Source organism: Phragmites australis, chromosome 21 (assembly GCF_958298935.1).
Source record: "Phragmites australis chromosome 21, lpPhrAust1.1, whole genome shotgun sequence".
NCBI lineage: Eukaryota > Viridiplantae > Streptophyta > Magnoliopsida > Poales > Poaceae > Phragmites > Phragmites australis.
The window spans coordinates 1,428,267-1,446,899 of NC_084941.1; the positions used below are offsets into that span (position 1 = coordinate 1,428,267).

At 44.9% G+C, this 18,633-nt stretch overlaps 2 protein-coding genes, 1 long non-coding RNA gene and 1 pseudogene across 3 annotated transcripts; 3 read left to right on the plus strand and 1 right to left on the minus strand.

Moving 5' to 3' along the window:
• The first annotated feature begins 1,838 nt into the window (after positions 1 to 1,838).
• On the plus strand, positions 1,839 to 4,614 carry LOC133903649 (2-oxoglutarate-dependent dioxygenase 11-like). The gene is made up of 4 exons (XM_062345084.1): positions 1,839 to 2,148; positions 2,386 to 2,633; positions 3,860 to 4,184; positions 4,320 to 4,614. The coding sequence occupies exons 1-4, from the start codon at positions 1,888 to 1,890 to the stop codon at positions 4,563 to 4,565; spliced, it is 1,080 nt and encodes a 359-aa protein (XP_062201068.1). The 5' UTR covers positions 1,839 to 1,887; the 3' UTR covers positions 4,566 to 4,614.
• Positions 4,615 to 5,695: 1,081 nt separating this feature from the next.
• Positions 5,696 to 6,552, plus strand: LOC133904001 (7-deoxyloganetin glucosyltransferase-like; annotated as a pseudogene).
• A 5,451-nt stretch (positions 6,553 to 12,003) lies between these two features.
• LOC133903297 (metalloendoproteinase 1-MMP-like) lies at positions 12,004 to 14,603 on the plus strand. The gene has a single exon (XM_062344605.1). The coding sequence runs from the start codon at positions 13,257 to 13,259 to the stop codon at positions 14,343 to 14,345; it is 1,089 nt and encodes a 362-aa protein (XP_062200589.1). The 5' UTR covers positions 12,004 to 13,256; the 3' UTR covers positions 14,346 to 14,603.
• A 923-nt stretch (positions 14,604 to 15,526) lies between these two features.
• Positions 15,527 to 17,959, minus strand: LOC133903298 (uncharacterized). The gene is made up of 2 exons (XR_009907212.1): positions 17,786 to 17,959; positions 15,527 to 15,977 (listed from the first exon to the last, which is right to left on the minus strand). It is a non-coding gene; the product is annotated as an uncharacterized LOC133903298 (long non-coding RNA).
• Positions 17,960 to 18,633: the final 674 nt, after the last annotated feature.

Below are 18,633 nucleotides of genomic sequence, written 5' to 3' on the forward strand. Positions count from 1 at the left end.
CCTCGCCGGCGCGTCCTCCTTGTGGTCCTCCGCCATGCTAGCACTCGGATTGGCCATTCTCCTCTCTCAGGTCAACCCGCAGCTGGATAGACTTAAACCTTAGCTGCTAGTCACCATCGCCATGGATGTCTTCTCGAACTCCAGCTGTCGTGGTTGGGGAATCCCTTGAGGATCCCATCGCCGTTGGCCACACTTCTTCCTCCCCTGCGGCTCGTTTCTTTCTACCCCGACTCGATGGTTGTCCTCGGTTGTAGGGCCTTAGAGCCACTGCAGCCTCTGTTGGTTGGCTTCCTGAGCGCCAGTGGCCACAATGGAGCTCAAGGAGCTCCTTTGTTCCCCGTGCTTGACATTGCCAGCCACCTCCTCTTCTTCATCAGCTACGGTGGGTCTCGGCCTTAGAGCCTTGCTCCGCTGCAACGCCAGTGATGGCTTGACTACTTCGATGTCGCTGCTGTCGACCATGAGACGATGAGGGCCACTCCGGCAACCACAATAGCCGTTAGCCATGGAGCTCGGCTCCTCCTCTAGTTCGGTATCTTCTGTCCTTAGTTAAACCGAACCTAATCTTTCCCCAATCTAGCATAATTGCACTGAAATGATGCATATGCTGATATAAATGTCTCTTGTATGCACTGTGATGCTTGTGATGTGATGATATGCTCGATGATGCTAGGATGCTCGAATGAACTTAGCTAAAATAACATTAGCATAATGTTTAGTCCTTAATTAAGCTGAGAGCAACATGTTGTCTATTAACTTGTTCTTGTGCTTAATTTTAGCCATGATATTTCTCCCTGGATCCCCTTCCGCAACCTTGTTCCTATCATGACATTTGCTTAGCCATTACTCATGATCATCACAGGATAAAGAGAAGAGAGGGAGAGAGAGAGAGAGATGAGCTCACCTTTGGCCTTGACCAAATGAGGATGGTGTCTGGCCAAGGGGCATCTTCCTTCTATTTATGCTTGATGCCTAACCTCATTTCTAGCATGATTTGTGTAACTATTTTGGAGTTTGCATGTTTTGGTAATTCTTGGAGATGACAACTAAGCTCTTGCATGGCTTGGATGACTTGAAAAAATGGCACCTAGCTTAATGAGATGTCACGGTAAGTTTATGGGTTGCTTTGTGATTCATTGCTTGTTCAGGTGGATCCCGTATTCCCGTGTAGTCCTGCGGGACGATCGAAAAAAGTGCGAGGACGCAAGACTCCAGCAGAAACTCAGAGTTGGATTAAAATAGGCTCCGAAGATGACAGTCTTGCTTTGGTAATCTGAAGGGAGGAATTCCTCTCTTTTTTGAAAAAAGGTTAAGAAAAGGATTCGAACAAATCATCTTTTGTTAACGGAGGAGGGCAGAGCCATTTTGCTAATCACCTAGTATACTGATACAACTAATGACATAAACAAACTTTTGCTTTTGCAAATACCTCGGGCTCTCTGCAACTGATACAGAAGTTCCTGGACGTATGTATAATTTACTCCCCCCAAAAGGTAATTTGATAAAGCAGGAGGTATTGAGATATTGATATGTGCCTGGAACAGATATTATGGTTATAGCCAACCTACAAAAAGTCTTCACTTGAAAGTGTAAACTGTGTGTGGATTTGACTTGCATTACCAATCACTAATTGTATTGTGTAAGCAGATTGTATAAACTTATCAGGTAGCTTCCTTTGAAATTAGATTGTTAGGAAATTGCAACTTGTCGAGCTAGCTGGCAATCTTGAATTCTTCAGTATGTACTTTTCGTGGTGTTGACTTTCATGTGAATTCTGAATTGTTTATTGTATTGCCTCAATAGATCTATGTCAGCCTATCATACAACTTGATGGCAAGTATTGTCTTAAAATCATCAAGCTAGTTGCATCAAGGAAAACAAGGGAGGATGGCTGGGACCTTTGACAAAATGAAAGTGGAGTTCGTCGATCAAGATGAGAGCGTTCAGGTTGTTGCAGACACCATCCGTAGTACTGGTGAGGTTCCTGAAAGGTATGTCAGGCATGAGATTAAGGCTGATGCTGTCATCGTTGATGCCGAGGGTTATAATCTGCCGATGATAGATATGTCAAGATTGCTCAACCCCGAGTTCTCTGAGGAGGAGATTGCTAAGCTGGGATCTGCTTGTGAGCATTGGGGATTCTTCCAGGTTTGTGTTCTGGCAGACTAGCACCCTTTATATGCCTTAACCAAAATTTTTGTCTCACTGTCTTTGTCACAATATACCATGTAATTTTGTCTATTCCAGTGATGATTATACACTTAAGTTTTTCACTTCAGATAATATTTCTTCTTTCACTTAAAAAGTAAAGGGGCATCTCTATAATGTCATACCACCGTTCGCATTAATCACAGCAAACTCATGAGATTACTTTGATATTCGCAGCTTGTGAACCATGGGGTGGATGGAGGGCTGTTGCAGCAAGTTAAGGCTGACATCGCAGAGTTCTTCAGCCTTCCACTGGAAGAAAAGTTGGCAGTGGCGATTGCACCAAATGGCATGCAAGGGTTTGGCCACCACTTTGTTTTCTCTAAGGAACAGAAGCTGGACTGGGTCGATTTGTTGTTCCTCGCCACACGGCCTATTGAGGAAAGGAACCTGGCCTTCTGGCCTACAAAACCTTCCACATTCAGGTGAATTTATCTTATATCACTCAGTTACCACCACTTTTAAAGAAAATTTCACCCTTCATGTCCGTAACAATTGGATGCTAGGTTTGTTCATCTAGTCCAGATTTTATCATACAAAATTTATCTAAAATAGGTAAACACCAGGAGTTAGAGAATTGCTTCTGTAAGCCAACGTGGAAGGTATCTTTCCAAGGCTTATTGCTATTGTCATATTTGTGATTGGCTAGATGATAATCTTAAACCATGCTTTATGCTGAAGTAGACAAAGATTTTAGAGTGAATTGCACAAAACTACAAGTATTGTGTTATTTGTAACAAAAAAACTACAGGTATTGTGAATAGTAACACAAAACTACAAGTAATGCACTAATTTAACATAAACCCCGATTTTAATTAGATTCACCTAAAAAATGACCTTATATTTATTAAAAAATTCTAGAATTTTTTATATGTTCTATAATCCACGTGCAACCCATTTTAATTGGACTAACCCAAAAATCATGTGTAGACTTTAAACTAAAATTCTTCAAAAGAGCTACTTTTATAAATCCTAACAATTGTTAGGGCCTCAAATAAAATCTCAAAAATATAGGAAAATTCACTAATATTCTTCTTATATTATGAAATAATATCTAAAATTATTTCCAGACCTAGGTTATATGATGAAAAAGTGAGTTACTTTGTAATGCTCCATTTATATACTTACAAAGGAACTCACTTTTTCACCATGTAACATAGGGATGTGGATAATTTTAGAAATTATCCCATCACATAATAAGAATATTAGTGAATTTTCCCATATTTTTGGGATTTTATTTGAGGCTCTAACAATTTTTAGGAGTTATTAAAGTATCTTTTTTGGATAATTTTAGTTTAAATCATACATAGGATTTTTTGGGTGAATTCAATTAAAATAAGTTGAACATGGACTATGGAACACATACAAAAAGTTCTAGGATTTTTTTAATAAACATAAGACCATTTTTTGTGAATCTAATTAAAATCGGGTTTTATGTTAAATTAGTGCACAATACTTGTAGTTTTGTATTACAAATAGCACAATACTTGTAGTTTTGTGCAATTCACTCAAGATTTTATTCAACATGGATGACACTACATCCTTTTGTTCAAATTGTGCATTTACGTGAATGCTATATACAAGAAACCTTGAAGGCCTTTTCTTTAAGCTTTGGAGGCCATTTTTGTCGCTGATGTTTACTCTTTTCTAGGGACACACTGGATAAGTACTCATTGGAACTTGCAAATGTATCTGCACAGCTGTTCAAATTTATGGCCAACAACCTTGGAGTTGATCAGGAGGCGCTCCTTGGTCCCTTCAAGGGGCTGCCTCAGAGCGTAAGGATCAACTATTACCCTCCCTGTAGTCAAGCTGACAAGGTGTTAGGACTCTCACCGCACACGGATGGTGTTGGCATGACATTCCTCCTCCACGTAAATGATGTAGAAGGACTGCAAATCAGGAAGGATGGCAACTGGTTCTCCGTGCAGGCCTTGCCTGGAGCTCTTGTCGTCAACATAGGGGACATTCTTGAGGTGCATGTAGTTATCTTTACTAAATATATGTTCCATAGAAAATTGCCTGGTAACTATAAATGAATGCTTTAACTTGTTCAGAGTTTACACTTGATCACATCAACTATCAGTTTTATAGCATTATATCTCCAACAGATCCTCACCAATGGCAAGTACCAGAGTATTGAGCACAGGGCAGTGATAAACCCCGACAAGGAAAGGATTACGATTGCTGCATTCCACAGCGCCCACCTTTTCTGCACGATTGGACCGCTTCAGGAGCTGCTGAAGGCAGGCAAGGTGCACTACAGGGCGATAGATGGTGTTGAGTTTACCAAGGGCTACTTTTCTGCTAAGCTAGAAGGCAGAAGGTACTTGGAGAGCTTAAAGCTAGGCATATGAGAGCTTTAAGCCATCTGGAAGGGACTCACTGGCATGTAAACAGGACTCCTCTTGCGGACGGACACTAAGATGGAATAGGCCCGCTTCCTCATTAGTACTTGTTTATAGACTGGACAGTCGGCTGGTCCATAGAATAGAGATAAAAGCATTACCACAGGCTCATTCGTTGCAGCGCTCCCTGCGGGTAATAGCAAGAGAGTGAAGAACGAACGATCGCCCGTTTGTTGTTAGTGATGCTGTGTGCTACCCCAGAACTTTCTGGTATGAAAGGTCTGGATTTTATCTTGCATGTAAGATATGTTTGTTTTCTTCCCCTCTCCAATAAAAAGGATTAAAGTTAATGCGGTGTCATCCTCTTTCGATATTAAAAAGAACTACTCGATCAGCAGAACTTGATGTATTATTGAGAAAAAAGAAGAAGAGCAGATCAGTGCAGTTGCTTTTGACCTTTGAGTACTAGAAAGGTGTTTAATCCTTGATCGAGAGTGAGACCACACTACACCTGTCCACCAGTAGGCAGCTTGCATATACAAACTGCTGTACCTATCTAGAGTATAAAAATACTCACCAAGCTTCAGGCAAGCCAAGGCTCTGGCGGGAAAGAACCCTCAATCTGCGCCGTTGGCTGCTGAAAGAACGGTGGCCGTGCAGGTTGCTGCATCGGTGAGAAGCCGGGCATGTACCCCATGTGTTGGTAGGGTGGTCATGAAGAACCATGTTCCGGTCCGGAACCAGATCCTCTGATTTAGAAGAGCAAGTCAGCCGCGAACAGCAGAATGAACAGTGGCCCGTGAGAGAGTGAATAGTGATTTTGTTCATGAATTGCTGTACTGATCTGACCTTTACTGTAACGAGGGATCTACATCGGTACTGTTCCTTCTATTATAACAGCACTGTAGCACGAATAAGTCATTGTTACTGTTCACAGATGACTTGATATGGTTCCGGTCCTGAAGGGGAAATTGGGCCGTACAGCTGAGGGTAGTAATGCTGCAGCACTTGAGAGTCGTACAGTGCCTGCTCACGAATTTTTATATCTGATGATTTCAGTTAGATTACCAGATAGAAATTAACGAGCCATCCAAGACTAAAATGTTATTGGCTTGTTCTGCACATTGCTTAGATGAAACGGGTACCTTGACACTGCAATCGACTGGATCCCCAGCATGCCGGGCATCCGTCTGAAGGGCATCCCCAGCTTCATTAGGACGACCGGCTGGGACGACGTCATGCTCAACTTCGATGGCGGCGAGGCGCAGAACGCGCGCAAGGCTCGCGGTGTCATCCTGAAGACGTACGACGCGCTGGAGCAGGACGTCGTGGACGCGCTGGAGCAGAGTTCCCGTGCGTGGACAACGTCGGCCCGCTCGACGCGTTCGCTAAAGCGGCGCGTAGCGACGTGGAGGCGATCGGCGGGAACCTGTGGAAGGAAGACACGAGTTGCTTCCGGTGGCTGGACACCCAGCAGTCGGGCTCGGTTGTGTACGTCAACTTCGGCAGTATCACGGTGATGACCCCCGCAGCCCCGTTCAGCTCGCCGAGTTCGCGTGGGGCCTGGCGCGCTGTGGCCGGACGTTCTTGTGGGTCATCAGGCCGGACCTCGTCTCCGGCGAGAACGCCATGCTGCCGGAGGACTTCGCCACCGACACCAAAGAAAGAGGAGTTCTTGCGAGCTGGTGCCCGCAAGAGCTCGTCCTCTCGCACGCGTCGGTGGGTCTGTTCCTGATGCACTGCGGGTGGAACTCAACGCTGGAGAGCATAAGCGCCGGCGTGGCCCTGCACCTGGGCAGGGAATGCTCCAGTGCCCGGTGCAGCAGATGCCGCGCGGAGGAGGCGGATGCACCGGCGCTCGCGTAGTGTGATAGTGTCCCTATCACGCACCCAAGCCCGAAAATAAAGCCATGGTTTACGCCAAACGGTTGCAGCACGGCACGGCGGCGGGCACACTGGCGAACATTTCAAATAACGACTACCCTCCTTGCATATTTCTCGTTTTTGCTTCTCCCTCTTCTGAATTTATCTGAGCTTGAAAGTTTACAGTATGATGCAGCACTGTAATAGCAATCTCCGACAATTTTGTAGAATTTATGTTCGTATATTTGAGTGAAGATTGCTTCTTGCAGAACAGATGCTGTATTTGCCATGCACAGACGTACGCACTCTACTACTCTAGCAAGTAGCAAGAATCGTTTGCTTACGTATGTCACTGCACATGCCGTAGATGAGAGCTATGTCGACGCGATGGAGCTGCATCTTCCCGTGCATGTTCACCATCGGCCCGCTCCCGACGTTCGACAAGACTGCGGCGCGGCCGGAGGTGGCCGCGCGCGATCGGCGGCAACCTCTGGAATGAGGACGCGAGCTGCCTCCAGTGGCTGGACGCCCGGGGGACGGGCTCGGTCGTGTACGTCAACTTCGGCAGCATCACGGTCATGACGCCGTCTCAGCTCGCCGAGTTCGCGTGGGGGTTGGCGCACTGCGGCCGGCGTTTCCTGTGGGGCAACAGGCAGGACCTCGTCACCGGCGAGAAGGCCATGCTGCCGGAGGAGTTCGTCGACGAGACCAAAGAGAGAGGGCTCTTTCTCAGCTGGTGCCAGCAGGAACAAGTCCTGTCGCATCCATCGATCGGGCTGTTCCTGACGCACTCCGGGTGGAACTCGACACTGCAGAGCATATGCGTCGGCGTGCCGATGATATGCTGGCAGTTCTTCTGCGAGCAGATGACCAACTGCGAGCAGTTCTTCCACTGATAGCGATTGGAAGGGGTTGAGGAAAAATTTGAACGCAAATTGAGCAGTTGTAAAGAGAAGATGTCAGCTGGGGAAAAATTAGTCCTTCTCAATTTTGTGTTAAGTAGTCTTCGTGTATTTATGATATCTTTTTTAAAAAAAATTTCTCGTGGTGTCCTAAAGAGACCGGAACCGTCTAGATTTTTTTAGCAAGATAATAATCACAAGAAAAAATATAGATTAGCACGTTGAGATATTCTTTGCTAACCAAAGGACCTGGGTGGTTTGGTTATTACTAACCTTTTGGTCAAGAATATATGCCTCCTCAGCAAATGATTTTTCGAGCTCATTAACGAGGATGAGGTGTGGCAAAAACTGCTCAAAAACATGTAGCTAGGTTTCCAAAGCCCTCACACAAGCACAAGGCAAACCAGATGATTCACATTTCTGGTTTGACTTTATGAAAATAAAAAAGAATTTCTCAAATGTGGTTCTTTTTAAGTACAAGTTGTGAGCCAGACTCAATTCTAAAATGATATTTGGTTGGATAATAGTCCTTTAAGCATACAATTCCCATCTTTATATAATGTTGTGAGGCACAAGCAGATCACAATCACGAAAGTAATGAAAAACATACATCTTAACTTATCTTTCCGACGTCCAATTATAGGTGATAAATTAATTGAATGGCAAAATTTAACCTTGCAATGTTCACGCAAAATCTCTCTAATGAGAGAGATACATTAAAGTGAGCTCTAAATGAAAGTGGATTATTTTCAGTCCAATCCATATATAAGCAAATGAAGAATCAACCCATTACGAATTCTCGCAAGTGGTTATGACAACTGAAACTTCCTTTAAAGATAAAGATATTCCTATGGTATATATGTTGTGGGGTTATTTTAACTAAAGATAATTTAGTCAAAAGAAATTAGAATGGTAGTCTAAAGTGCTGCGTTTGCAATCACAATGAAAACACACATCATCTTTTTTTTTCTCCTAGCTAAGAACATATAGCATATTATCAGAATAGCTTTGGATATTAATAGACCTAGGAATATAGTTCACATTGTGGGCAATTAGTTATGGGAGGTGGGAACAAAGAGAAAGAGAAAAGAATCTTGGTTAGGATAGCTGTTATTTTTTGAGCTATGATTTTATCGTAATAATATTATATTTAATAAAAAAACAAATATCTTTTATATCCTCATTTTTAGAGGAATCTATTAGCTAAGGTTCTGAAGACTATTACAAAAGAAAAATGAAAGATAAGATGTTTTGAAGGTATGCTACACTCTAGAGGTGAGTGATGGCAATAGACATCTTCGCAAAGGACGAGTAGTGTTATAGTTACATAATAGATGCTTGATACTATTTAACATGCTTTAATTCTTTACTGTTGCTGACATTTAACCAAATCATTGTAATAATAACAGTAGTTGTATGCATCAAATGCAAAAAGCTAGAATTCTATCCATTTTCTAAAAAATGCCGGCAACGGAGGAAGGCGGGACCACGAGCATCAACGTTGACCGATTGGTCGAATTCTTGCTTGCAGGAAATGATCCTGCAACTCTGCAAGCTGAACAGTACCGCTGAATCAGTTATGTACTTGCTGTGCGTATACTTGCGTATGAAAACTTATCACTCAATTTCCCCTGAACTTTTATGATGCGCAAGTGCTACTGTACTACATTTGTTTCTTTCAGGGTTCAGTCTGTTTCATAGTGGAAAACCTGATGTCATATGAACAATGTTCATTTCAAAGTGGAGCATTTTGATGCTTGTCAGTATTTCAGAGTTTCACCGGTCACACTACATAATGAACTGTGAATCGTTTTATTTCTATATGAGTATAACAGTAGTAGAACTCGGTGTCTCCCTTTCCAAGAAAAAGAAAATGTTCTTATTGCAAGAGCAGAACTGGGTATTTCCTCACAAAAAGAACAGTACTGCATATTTCAGATAACTAACAGCACGGCAGTACTTTGGACAAGAACATGTCTCAGAAACTTATTTTAACGAATTTTTTTAATTTGAACTTGAGATTCACTTGGCCGTACAGTGGATTCAGCAAAGAAATGCATTGCAAAAATTTGAAAAAAATCAGAAATAATGGAAGAACAAATCTTTGGATGCTTTTTCAGTCAAGTGAGTACCACGGACTCTGTTACAGACCACCAATAGTCTGCAGCAGATTGACATCAGATCAATTTGACAGGATTTTCAGCAAGTCACTTTGATGTGTTTGAATCTGAATTTGACCTTACAGGCCTTGAAGCTTCCTGGTTGTTTGTGCTTGTAGCTGCAGTTGAAGAGGTTGGCTGAGCTGATTGAGAGCCTGGTAAGGTATTCAGCAGTAAGGCATGAATTTTACTGAAAACAAAGAGGTGATGTACATTTTTTTTGCTGCAGTTAACTTATGTTACGGCATCTAACTGTGAAAGCTTGAAATATATGTTTATATCTTTCCCATTCCCTTAATGCACGAAACTGGAATTACAATAGCCGTTTCTGGGATTTTATTGGACTAGGTACATTTCTAGATAGCAACAGAATTGATAAACTGAAATGCCTATGATTTTTGGGATTCAAGTTTCAACAGCCAACAATGAAGCTAACTGGCAAAAAAATGATACTAATGACATACCTGTTGCATCATCAGGTTGCCTTGAGACTGCATGAGGGGGTAGCTGGAGTCTGAAATTTGGCGGAAGCGCTTCAGCTCCTTAACGAGAACTCAGGGTAGCTAGTTGGTTAGGACTTAGATTGCATTAACACGCATACATGTAATCTAGGTCTCCAATCTAATTTAGAGGTATGTAAGAACGCATCCATATGTATGTGGGTGAGTGTGAGCATCCTACATTTATCATGAGAAAAAGATGTCTCATTAGTTAATTGGAACCGGAGCTTTCCATGCTTCAGCTAGCCTCTCATATTTCTTCCCTCTCACGGTCTCGCACACGTTTGTTTGGATAAATGGAATAAAATATACCAGTTCCTACATCTGAAGATGTAATTACATTGTTTTCGCTATGAAGTAGACTTCATCTATCACATAGTCATGATTCATTCACTAAGCAAAAGAGATTTAACAAATAGATAATGTTAACCATCAAACACTTACTCTATTGCTAAACATTCATCTATATTTGATGAAGATGTCCATAATAAATGTCTAAAGACGGCATAAAATGTTTATTCCTATTTTATTTATCTATGATCCAAACATATTGGATATTCAAAGATGATGTTGTAAGTTAAAAGTGATTTGTAAAGCTTTTTAAATAAATTTAGCAAAACTGCAATCGAAAGAAAAGATGTTAAATAATCTCGTTGGTATTTTAAAAATAAAATTTCTAGTTACCTTGTCAGTTTCTTTTAACTAAGACCATTTCTTTATGTAAAAACCACACAAATATCTTTATTTTGAAGGGAAGTTTTAATTTCCACGCACATACACACAAACAAAAATACCCATACTTTTACGTAGTAGTGCCATGTCTAAAGTGTGAACTCTATAAAACTAAGGATATATTTAATTCGCTACTGCACTTTACCATATTTTACTGAACTTTCTCTAGCAGCTATTTAATTTGCTGTCACAATTTTAACGTATCATAGTTTTTTAACCTTTGACCTTACTTATCATAAGCTAATTTTTTATTAAATTTTATTTAAGATGTAACGAATAATTTATTCATCACACCTTAAGCATGATTTTGTTAAAGATGTGATAATTTATAATAGTTAACCAAACCAGCTCTAAGCACAGCACAAAACTGTACACTCGCATATCCACGCAGAGTAACGAATGCCACGCATATGCCTTTTTTTTTTCCCGGACCATGACATATGCACTTAGCACGTCCCTGCAAGTGCTATGGTTCTGAGGCCCCACCAGCATCGACAGGTGGTGTGTGTGGTGACGGGGCAAAGGCCTCCTCCATCTGATCTGATCTGATCTAAAGAGACTGTCCGTGCTCGGTAGCATCTGTTCCTGGATCAAACCGCACTCGTCAATATCTTCTTAACAAAATTTATTTGTGCTGGTGCTTACAACAAAAATATAAATATTACATGTAGCAATATTAAATAAAAAATTTAAGATATAAGATGTGAATTGTTATAGGAGTATCGCTGAAGGAATAGGCGGGCCGTTGCTCTTCCGTCCGCAACGGTGTGGGTCGCGATCGGGTGTCCTGCCCGCCTGCGCGATATGGGCGGACGATACTGCAGTCTCACACACCGCGCGCGTGGGCACGAGCAGCCGGCGTCCGATGGCGACCGCCGAGAGCGTTGCCATCGCGCGCCGCGACGGACGTGGGGTCCGGCCGCGGATGCCACCGGGACAAGGTTCCACGGCCATGTCGACCTCGGCCATCAGAGCTACGCGACTATTCCAAAGGTGATAAGGCTGTCTCTGCACAAGTTTCAGAAGTTGAGAGCTGAGACTATCTATGATCGAGAGGATTGGCTCTGAACTTGTGATATGAATAGTTACGAATCGGCTCTATGAAGTTCCTGGCTGTGATGCCTGGTAGGGGATAGGATAATAGGAGAACGAACTTATTTTTCCAACATAAAAAACCTCTCTGGTCTATCTACAAAGGAATAAGTCTAGATGGCCTCTGAACTACTGCAGTTCATCTACTCCACTCCTGACCTATAAAATTAGGTAACGTACCCTTAAACTATCCAATCTCGTCTAATTTATCCCTAAACTGGTTTTCAAGGTGGTTTTGCTTTGTAGGCTTGCCACGACAGCGTTTTTCCCCCTTTTTCTTCTCTTCCTCCTCTCAATTCCCGACTCAGTGCCGCTGCCGCAGGGCGGGTGGCTAGCCGCCGGCCTGCCAGGCCCCGCCATGCCCTAGTCCCTCCCCCTCCCCACCCGGCCCTATCTCGCTCGCCGTGCACCGAACAGAGCAGCTCCTGCGCCACTCGACTCAGCCGCGCACCCACGAACATGGATCCATATATGTCGCCTCCGACCTCGAAGAAGACGATGACGATGGCCCATCGAGGTCTCATCACCGTCTACCAACTCAGAGAGCCCGACAACGGCAACAACACCATCTCCAGGTGGCGCCAGTGACACGCGTTCGAGGCAGAGACTGCCGCCATCGGCCACGCGCACCACCCCAAGATCCTGCTCGACGATGAGCTCCGGGCACACGTGTCCAGGTTTGGGCTTACCTGTCTGGTCGCCGGCGTGCACAAGACGATGGGCCACTCCAAGAAGCTCGGCAGTGCAGCCTGCGCACTACGCGGCTGGGGGGTGCCATACGTGGCCCTGGAGCTGCACCCCTGGCGCGACCGCTAAGAGGTGATCTAGAATTATTCCATCTACAAATCAACGTTTCCCCACTAAGCCCAAGCAGAGAAATATGGCTCCTTTCGCTTTCCGACTTGGCTTTCGTGGCACGTCATTTGACAGGCCCATCCACAATACACTGTCATCCCGTTCCCGTCCCTGCCGATCAGAACCCCAAAAGCCAATCCGCCTAGAACTCTCCTCTTGTTAACCAGATCACCACTAGCTCCCTTCATCATCTTGCAAGTCCTCCGCAGCTCATCATTCATCAACCGGTCTCCTTGTCCGAGACTGACTGACTGACTGATTGGTTCTGCCATGTGCTTTCGACGACACAGTGAGTCGTAGCAGCAGCTGGTCTTCGCAGCCACGCGTGACTGAATTCTGACCCGTCGTTTACGTGCCTCTGGGTAGGCAGGAGGCGACGAGGTCAGCCGGTGGCCAACCGGAGCGCCATCACCTGACCCACTATGGCCTATCCGCAGTAGCAGCTGCTTTTGTTCAGTCTTGTCCCGGTGCAGCGTGCGCGTACAAAATTCCTTGCCGTGCTGCACCGCCTCGACCCACGGGTCCTTTAACGAGAATAACCACCGGCGCACAGCTACCCCGGCAGCCTAACGGCCACGGCAGCGACGCCTGGCTCTGATGCTGCCATGTCGCTCCTGTATCCTATTGCTAGGCCTCCTACTCTCGTGCCTCCACGTGGCCGCCGCCGCGCGGGCTGCGCCGGTGAGCGTGCACCGGCCGGACGGCGGTGCGACGTGGCACTCGTTTAAGCAGCTGCTGGACGCGCGGCGAGGCAGCCGCGTCGCAGGGCTTGGCGAGCTGAAGCGGTACCTGGCGAGGTTCGGGTACATGCCCAAGTCGGAGCATGGCCCGACGGACGCGTTCGACGAGCACCTGGAGGTCGCCGTGAGGCGGTACCAGTCCATGCTCAGCCTGCCGGTCACGGGCCAGCTCGACTCCCCCACGCTCGACCGGATCATGGCCCCGCGCTGCGGCGTCGGGGACGACGACCACGGCGTGTCCGTGTCCCTCTCGGCCTCGACGGCGAGCCGGGGCGGCGGCGGCGCGGTCAGCCGGTTCACGTTCTTCAAGGGCGAGCCGCGGTGGACGCAGCCGGACCCGCTCGTGCTGACGTACGCCATCTCGCCGACGGCCACCGTCGACTACCTGCCGCCCGAGGCCGTGCGCGCCGTGTTCCGGCGCGCGTTCGCGCGGTGGGCGCGGGTCATCCCAGTGGGCTTCGTCGAGACCGACGACTACAACGCGGCCGACATCAGGGCGGGGTTCTACGTGGGCAGCCACGGCGACGGCATCCCCTTCGACGGACCGCTCGGCGTGCTCGGCCACGCCTTCTCCCCGAAGAACGGGCGGCTCCACCTCGACGCCGCGGAGCGGTGGGCGGTGGACATGGACGCCGAGACGGTGCACTCGGCCATCGACTTGGAGTCCGTGGCCACGCACGAGATCGGGCACGTCCTCGGGCTGGGGCACTCATCGTCGCCGAAAGCTGTCATGTATCCGAGCCTCAGGCCACGGGAAAAGAAGGCGGACCTCACCGTGGACGACGTCGAAGGCGTCCAGTGGCTGTACGGGTCCAACCCAGGGTTCAGCCTCAGCTCGCTCTACGCGCAGGACGCCGCCTCCATGTCGCCGGGGAGGAGCAGTTGGCTTGGTGGCTCGGTTAGCTTTGTTTGTGCAGTCTTGGTCATACTTGCGACGCACTTGTAGATAGACAGGTGCCAATAGGCAAAAGGATAAGAACAGAATGAAAAAGGAAAGTGTTAGGTAGCGTGATTCAGCAGGAGAAAGAAATATATCCTCCTGTTGCTTAGTTCAGCACACCAAACCATTTGCCAGGAAGAGAAAGATGCGTTTGTTTCTCTTCTTATATGTTGCTTTTGTACAGTGCCGGTGAAATTGCTGTAAAATGTCTGATGAAACTGTACATAATTTTATCAGTCAGACGCATGGATGACATCTACACGAGGACTATGCAATTGGGGTCAAGAATCAAAACCCAATTCTGGATGATTTATAGACCGACAACAAGCAAATGATCCACCTGATCAGTATGCAAGACAGCAGTAGTGTCCGCGACTACAACCTGGAGGGGCCAATTTAAGCCGATCGCCATAGTATAAACCCTGCAGAGCTCCCGACGTCTGTTCGGAAAAATTAAGCCGATCGCGAAAACAATCTAGATAAAACTACTACCAGTTGCACAACTGAAGATATGAAACCGGCTAACGAGTCACCAAGCTAAGACGTTAGGATGAGTCATCAAAGCGAGACTACTCCATTTGCATCAGGTCCTAGACATGCAAAAAAAAAACCGCCCGGAGGTGTGAGTTGTTGCATCAAAGAAGCACGCATAAGGCAGAGTCATCCCTTCAATTGGCGCAACAAAACCGGTGAGCTTATGACCATCGACACCAGGGATTGCACGTTTAAACTTTGACCATCAATATCTTTTTAAATATTTCGATTGAACTTTTATAAAATAGTATAGCCAGATTTGTCTTGTATAGCAGTTTCATAATATTACAAATTTACTATGTTTTGCATACAGTTTATAACATATGATCAGAATCCAGTGGTAAAATTCAAACTTGCACCATCTTCAAGACAGGCAACACGAGGCGCAAAGCAGATAGTTGAGCACGGAAAGCTCATGCATGAGTTAGTAATACAACTCAAACAAAAAAGTGGACAATTAAAAACCTACACAGCAAATCTTCAGGAGAAGGTCCAATTTCACATATTGAACTGCCCTATCATATTTGCAAGCCTCTTGCTACCCTTCTCAAAATACAGATAACAGTTTCAGACATCTATGTATCTATTATCCTATTTGTTAGCCTCCCTTGCAAATTATAAGTTAATTGATCAAATGGAATGCATCCTTCAAAAGGATGGAAGCCAACAGGTTATTTGAAAAAGTGCTACAATTTCTAACCCAGGCGAGTACCCTCTATAGAGAACCAGGAAGCTACCTTAAAAAAAAGACTCAAGCCAGTATTGACCAAATGAAACAAAAAGATATGATACATGCAAAAAAAAACGACAGACCACCATAATAATTCCTACATTTTCATGGAAGAAGCAGGATAAATCCAACAATCACAGTCTCCATATGGTTTCAAGACAAGGCCTTCATCAAGGTGAAAGCAAATCAACTGGGTCAGCAACCAACCATCTGGCATATCAGTTCTTTGTACTGATGCAGGGTCCGACCTGAAATATACAGAAGTAGAAAAGTGAAATCAGTATACATGATTAACTTCTCTTCTCACCTTCAGATCTTCTCAGCCAATTCGACCATTGTAGGCTTGCAGCCGCACGCCTTTCGCTGCCAATCCGCTGCACACCCAAAAAACAGGATGAGTTTAAGGATCACATGGCGAGTGCTTTACCAGGTCGAAAGAAGACAGAGACAATAAACACTGATTGCTTGCAGGTTCCCAATTCCAGAAACATTAAATTGTCTACATGAAAGTATGAAACTCAGGAACCTAGAACAGGATAATGTTGGCAACATTGTTTTGATCCAAGTTAACAGTACAAAGGTTTCTGATTCCAAGAACTTCCACAAGCTATTCCAGTTCTCCATTGTGGAGATATGAAATCTCACTTCATCTTTGCTTCTGTAAATAGAACATGCTTGTTCACATGGGGTTCGTACTTCCTAAATTCAAGCTTCTCAGTGATCCGTCATTCTTGCGCTTTACATAGAAGAATCCAGTACCAGCCTGATGAAGATGGATGTGCGCTTTGCCTTCCCCATCAGTGACTATGAATTTGCAGCAAAAGAATCGGAATAGAAGAACAGTGAAGAACTGTGAAAGGGATTGGTGTAGAGAAGAATTGAGAAACATTGTCCTCACTGTTTGTCAAAGAATAAGGGCATAGCACGATACTGACAATATTTGATTAGATTTAGGGCTGAGAATATCAATTTAACTGACAAAAGAATTACTTGTGATGAACCAAAAAGACTGCAGTCTAAAAGTATCACTAAGCTGTTCAGAGACTCTTTTCTGTCAGAGAATTATTAGGCGGCAGACAACTAAAGGTACAGGCACCTAAATATGCGATATGGCAGTAGTGTCCGCGACTACAACCTGAAGGGACAATTTAGCCGATTGCCCCATGAGCCAATTATACAAGATGTAATCGCGAAAACCATATCTAGGTGAACCTACTACCAGTTGCACAACTGAAATATGCAGCCGGCTAACGAGTCACCATAAATTTCCATATCCATAGCCCTCAAAACAGAACACTAAGGGTGTGTTTGACTAAGGGTGGAAAGAGCCGACCCGAGCCAGGCTCGGTTCATCTAGGTGACCGAGCTGAAATTCAGGCTCGGCTCAGGCTCGTTGCCGGCTTGAGCCAGCTCGGTTGGCTCGTGAGCCAAGGCCAACTTTAAAACCCAAATCATCATTCTAGGTTCCAGCAACGTCAGTTCCAAGTATATAAATTATAAACTTTGTGCCTCAGTAAAGAAAGTGTTTGTAGCTGACTCCAAGTCAGTTTGGGTAAGATTAGCAAAGCAATCTAACTTAGTTTACACCACTCAATATCACTACAAACAAGCTACAGCATCTCAACTCAAAGTCGGAACTGAGAACACATGGTGCAACAAGTAGTTCAGATTTCATTTCAGAACTTCAGATTCAGATAGAATCATAGAAATATCACTTTATCTGAATATCTCTGACATTGTGACAACACCCGAAATAGAAAATACTACTTTTGGTAACCAATTGCCATGTCCATGTCACATAATCATCTATACTAAAAAGGTAATGGCAAACAGTGAAACAGATCATGGTAATTGGCAAATAGATCACATCATCAGTTCATCGCAGAATCATCAATACTCAAAAGCTAATGGCAAACGTCAAACAGATCATGGCAAATGCAAACAGAACACATAATCTGATAATCATCTATACATTATACTCAAAAGCTACTTAGTCATGCAAGATCATGGAACATAATGCATAAGTATTGCAGGTTGCAGAGTATGACTAAAACCAGCCAAACACATGACGCATCGCGTCAATTCTGATTAACAAAATGATTGAATTTTGTTCTGTTCAGATAATTCTAGCTAGTTCAATTCTGACCTGATCGATCTAGCTTCTAGCTATTTTAGTTCTGACCTGATTGATCTTCGGGCGGCGGCGACGGGCGGAGAGGCGGCACCGCGGCGGGGCTGCGGCCTGCGGGACTTGAGGGCGGAGACCGGAGCGGCGGCGGGTGGCCGGTGACGGCGTGTCAGGCGGCGGCACTGGCTCTGTCTTGGTGGTGTGACGGGGTGTTGGTCCTGGTGGACTCTGGAGAGTTGCTTGTTGGAGCCTTGCAGCCTTGGAGGAACCTTAAAAGGCCTAGTTCTGGGATCATGGGCTGGGCCGGCCACTGAGTCCCCAAGCCGCTTACGAGCTAGCTCAAATTCGGCTTGTTTGGCCACCAAGTTAAGAAGATGGCTCGGACTTGGTTTGTTTGACTACCTAGCCGAGCTACATTCTTAGCTCGATGATCAAATGAGCCAAACTAGAGCTGGCTCGTGAGTGGCTCAGGAACTTGATGGTCGGTCCAGCCCATGACCCCAGAACTAGGCTTTTAGGGTTCCTCCAAGGTAGCAATGTTTGACTATCGAGGCAAGCCTATTTTAGTTTTATTTTTCAGCCCTAGTATTTGGTTCTCTGGATCTTTCTCATTCTGGCTTAACGGATGCGTAGAATCCTAAAAGGAAGTAGTTTGATTGCCTGTATATATTGTATAGTATGTTACGATTGGTGCAATTATACAATCTCATTCTGATCCGAGAGTGACGACAGTCTGGCCTGATGGATTGTATTCGCTCAGATAAGTAAACTCACTTGTCAGTGTCATAAAATCATTTTCATATAAGTAATCAATCATAATTTTAATTTTTGCATTCGTTAATACGATCTCAAATTTAATTAACCAAACACACCCTCAACTCCATCTATCTAGACAGATATAA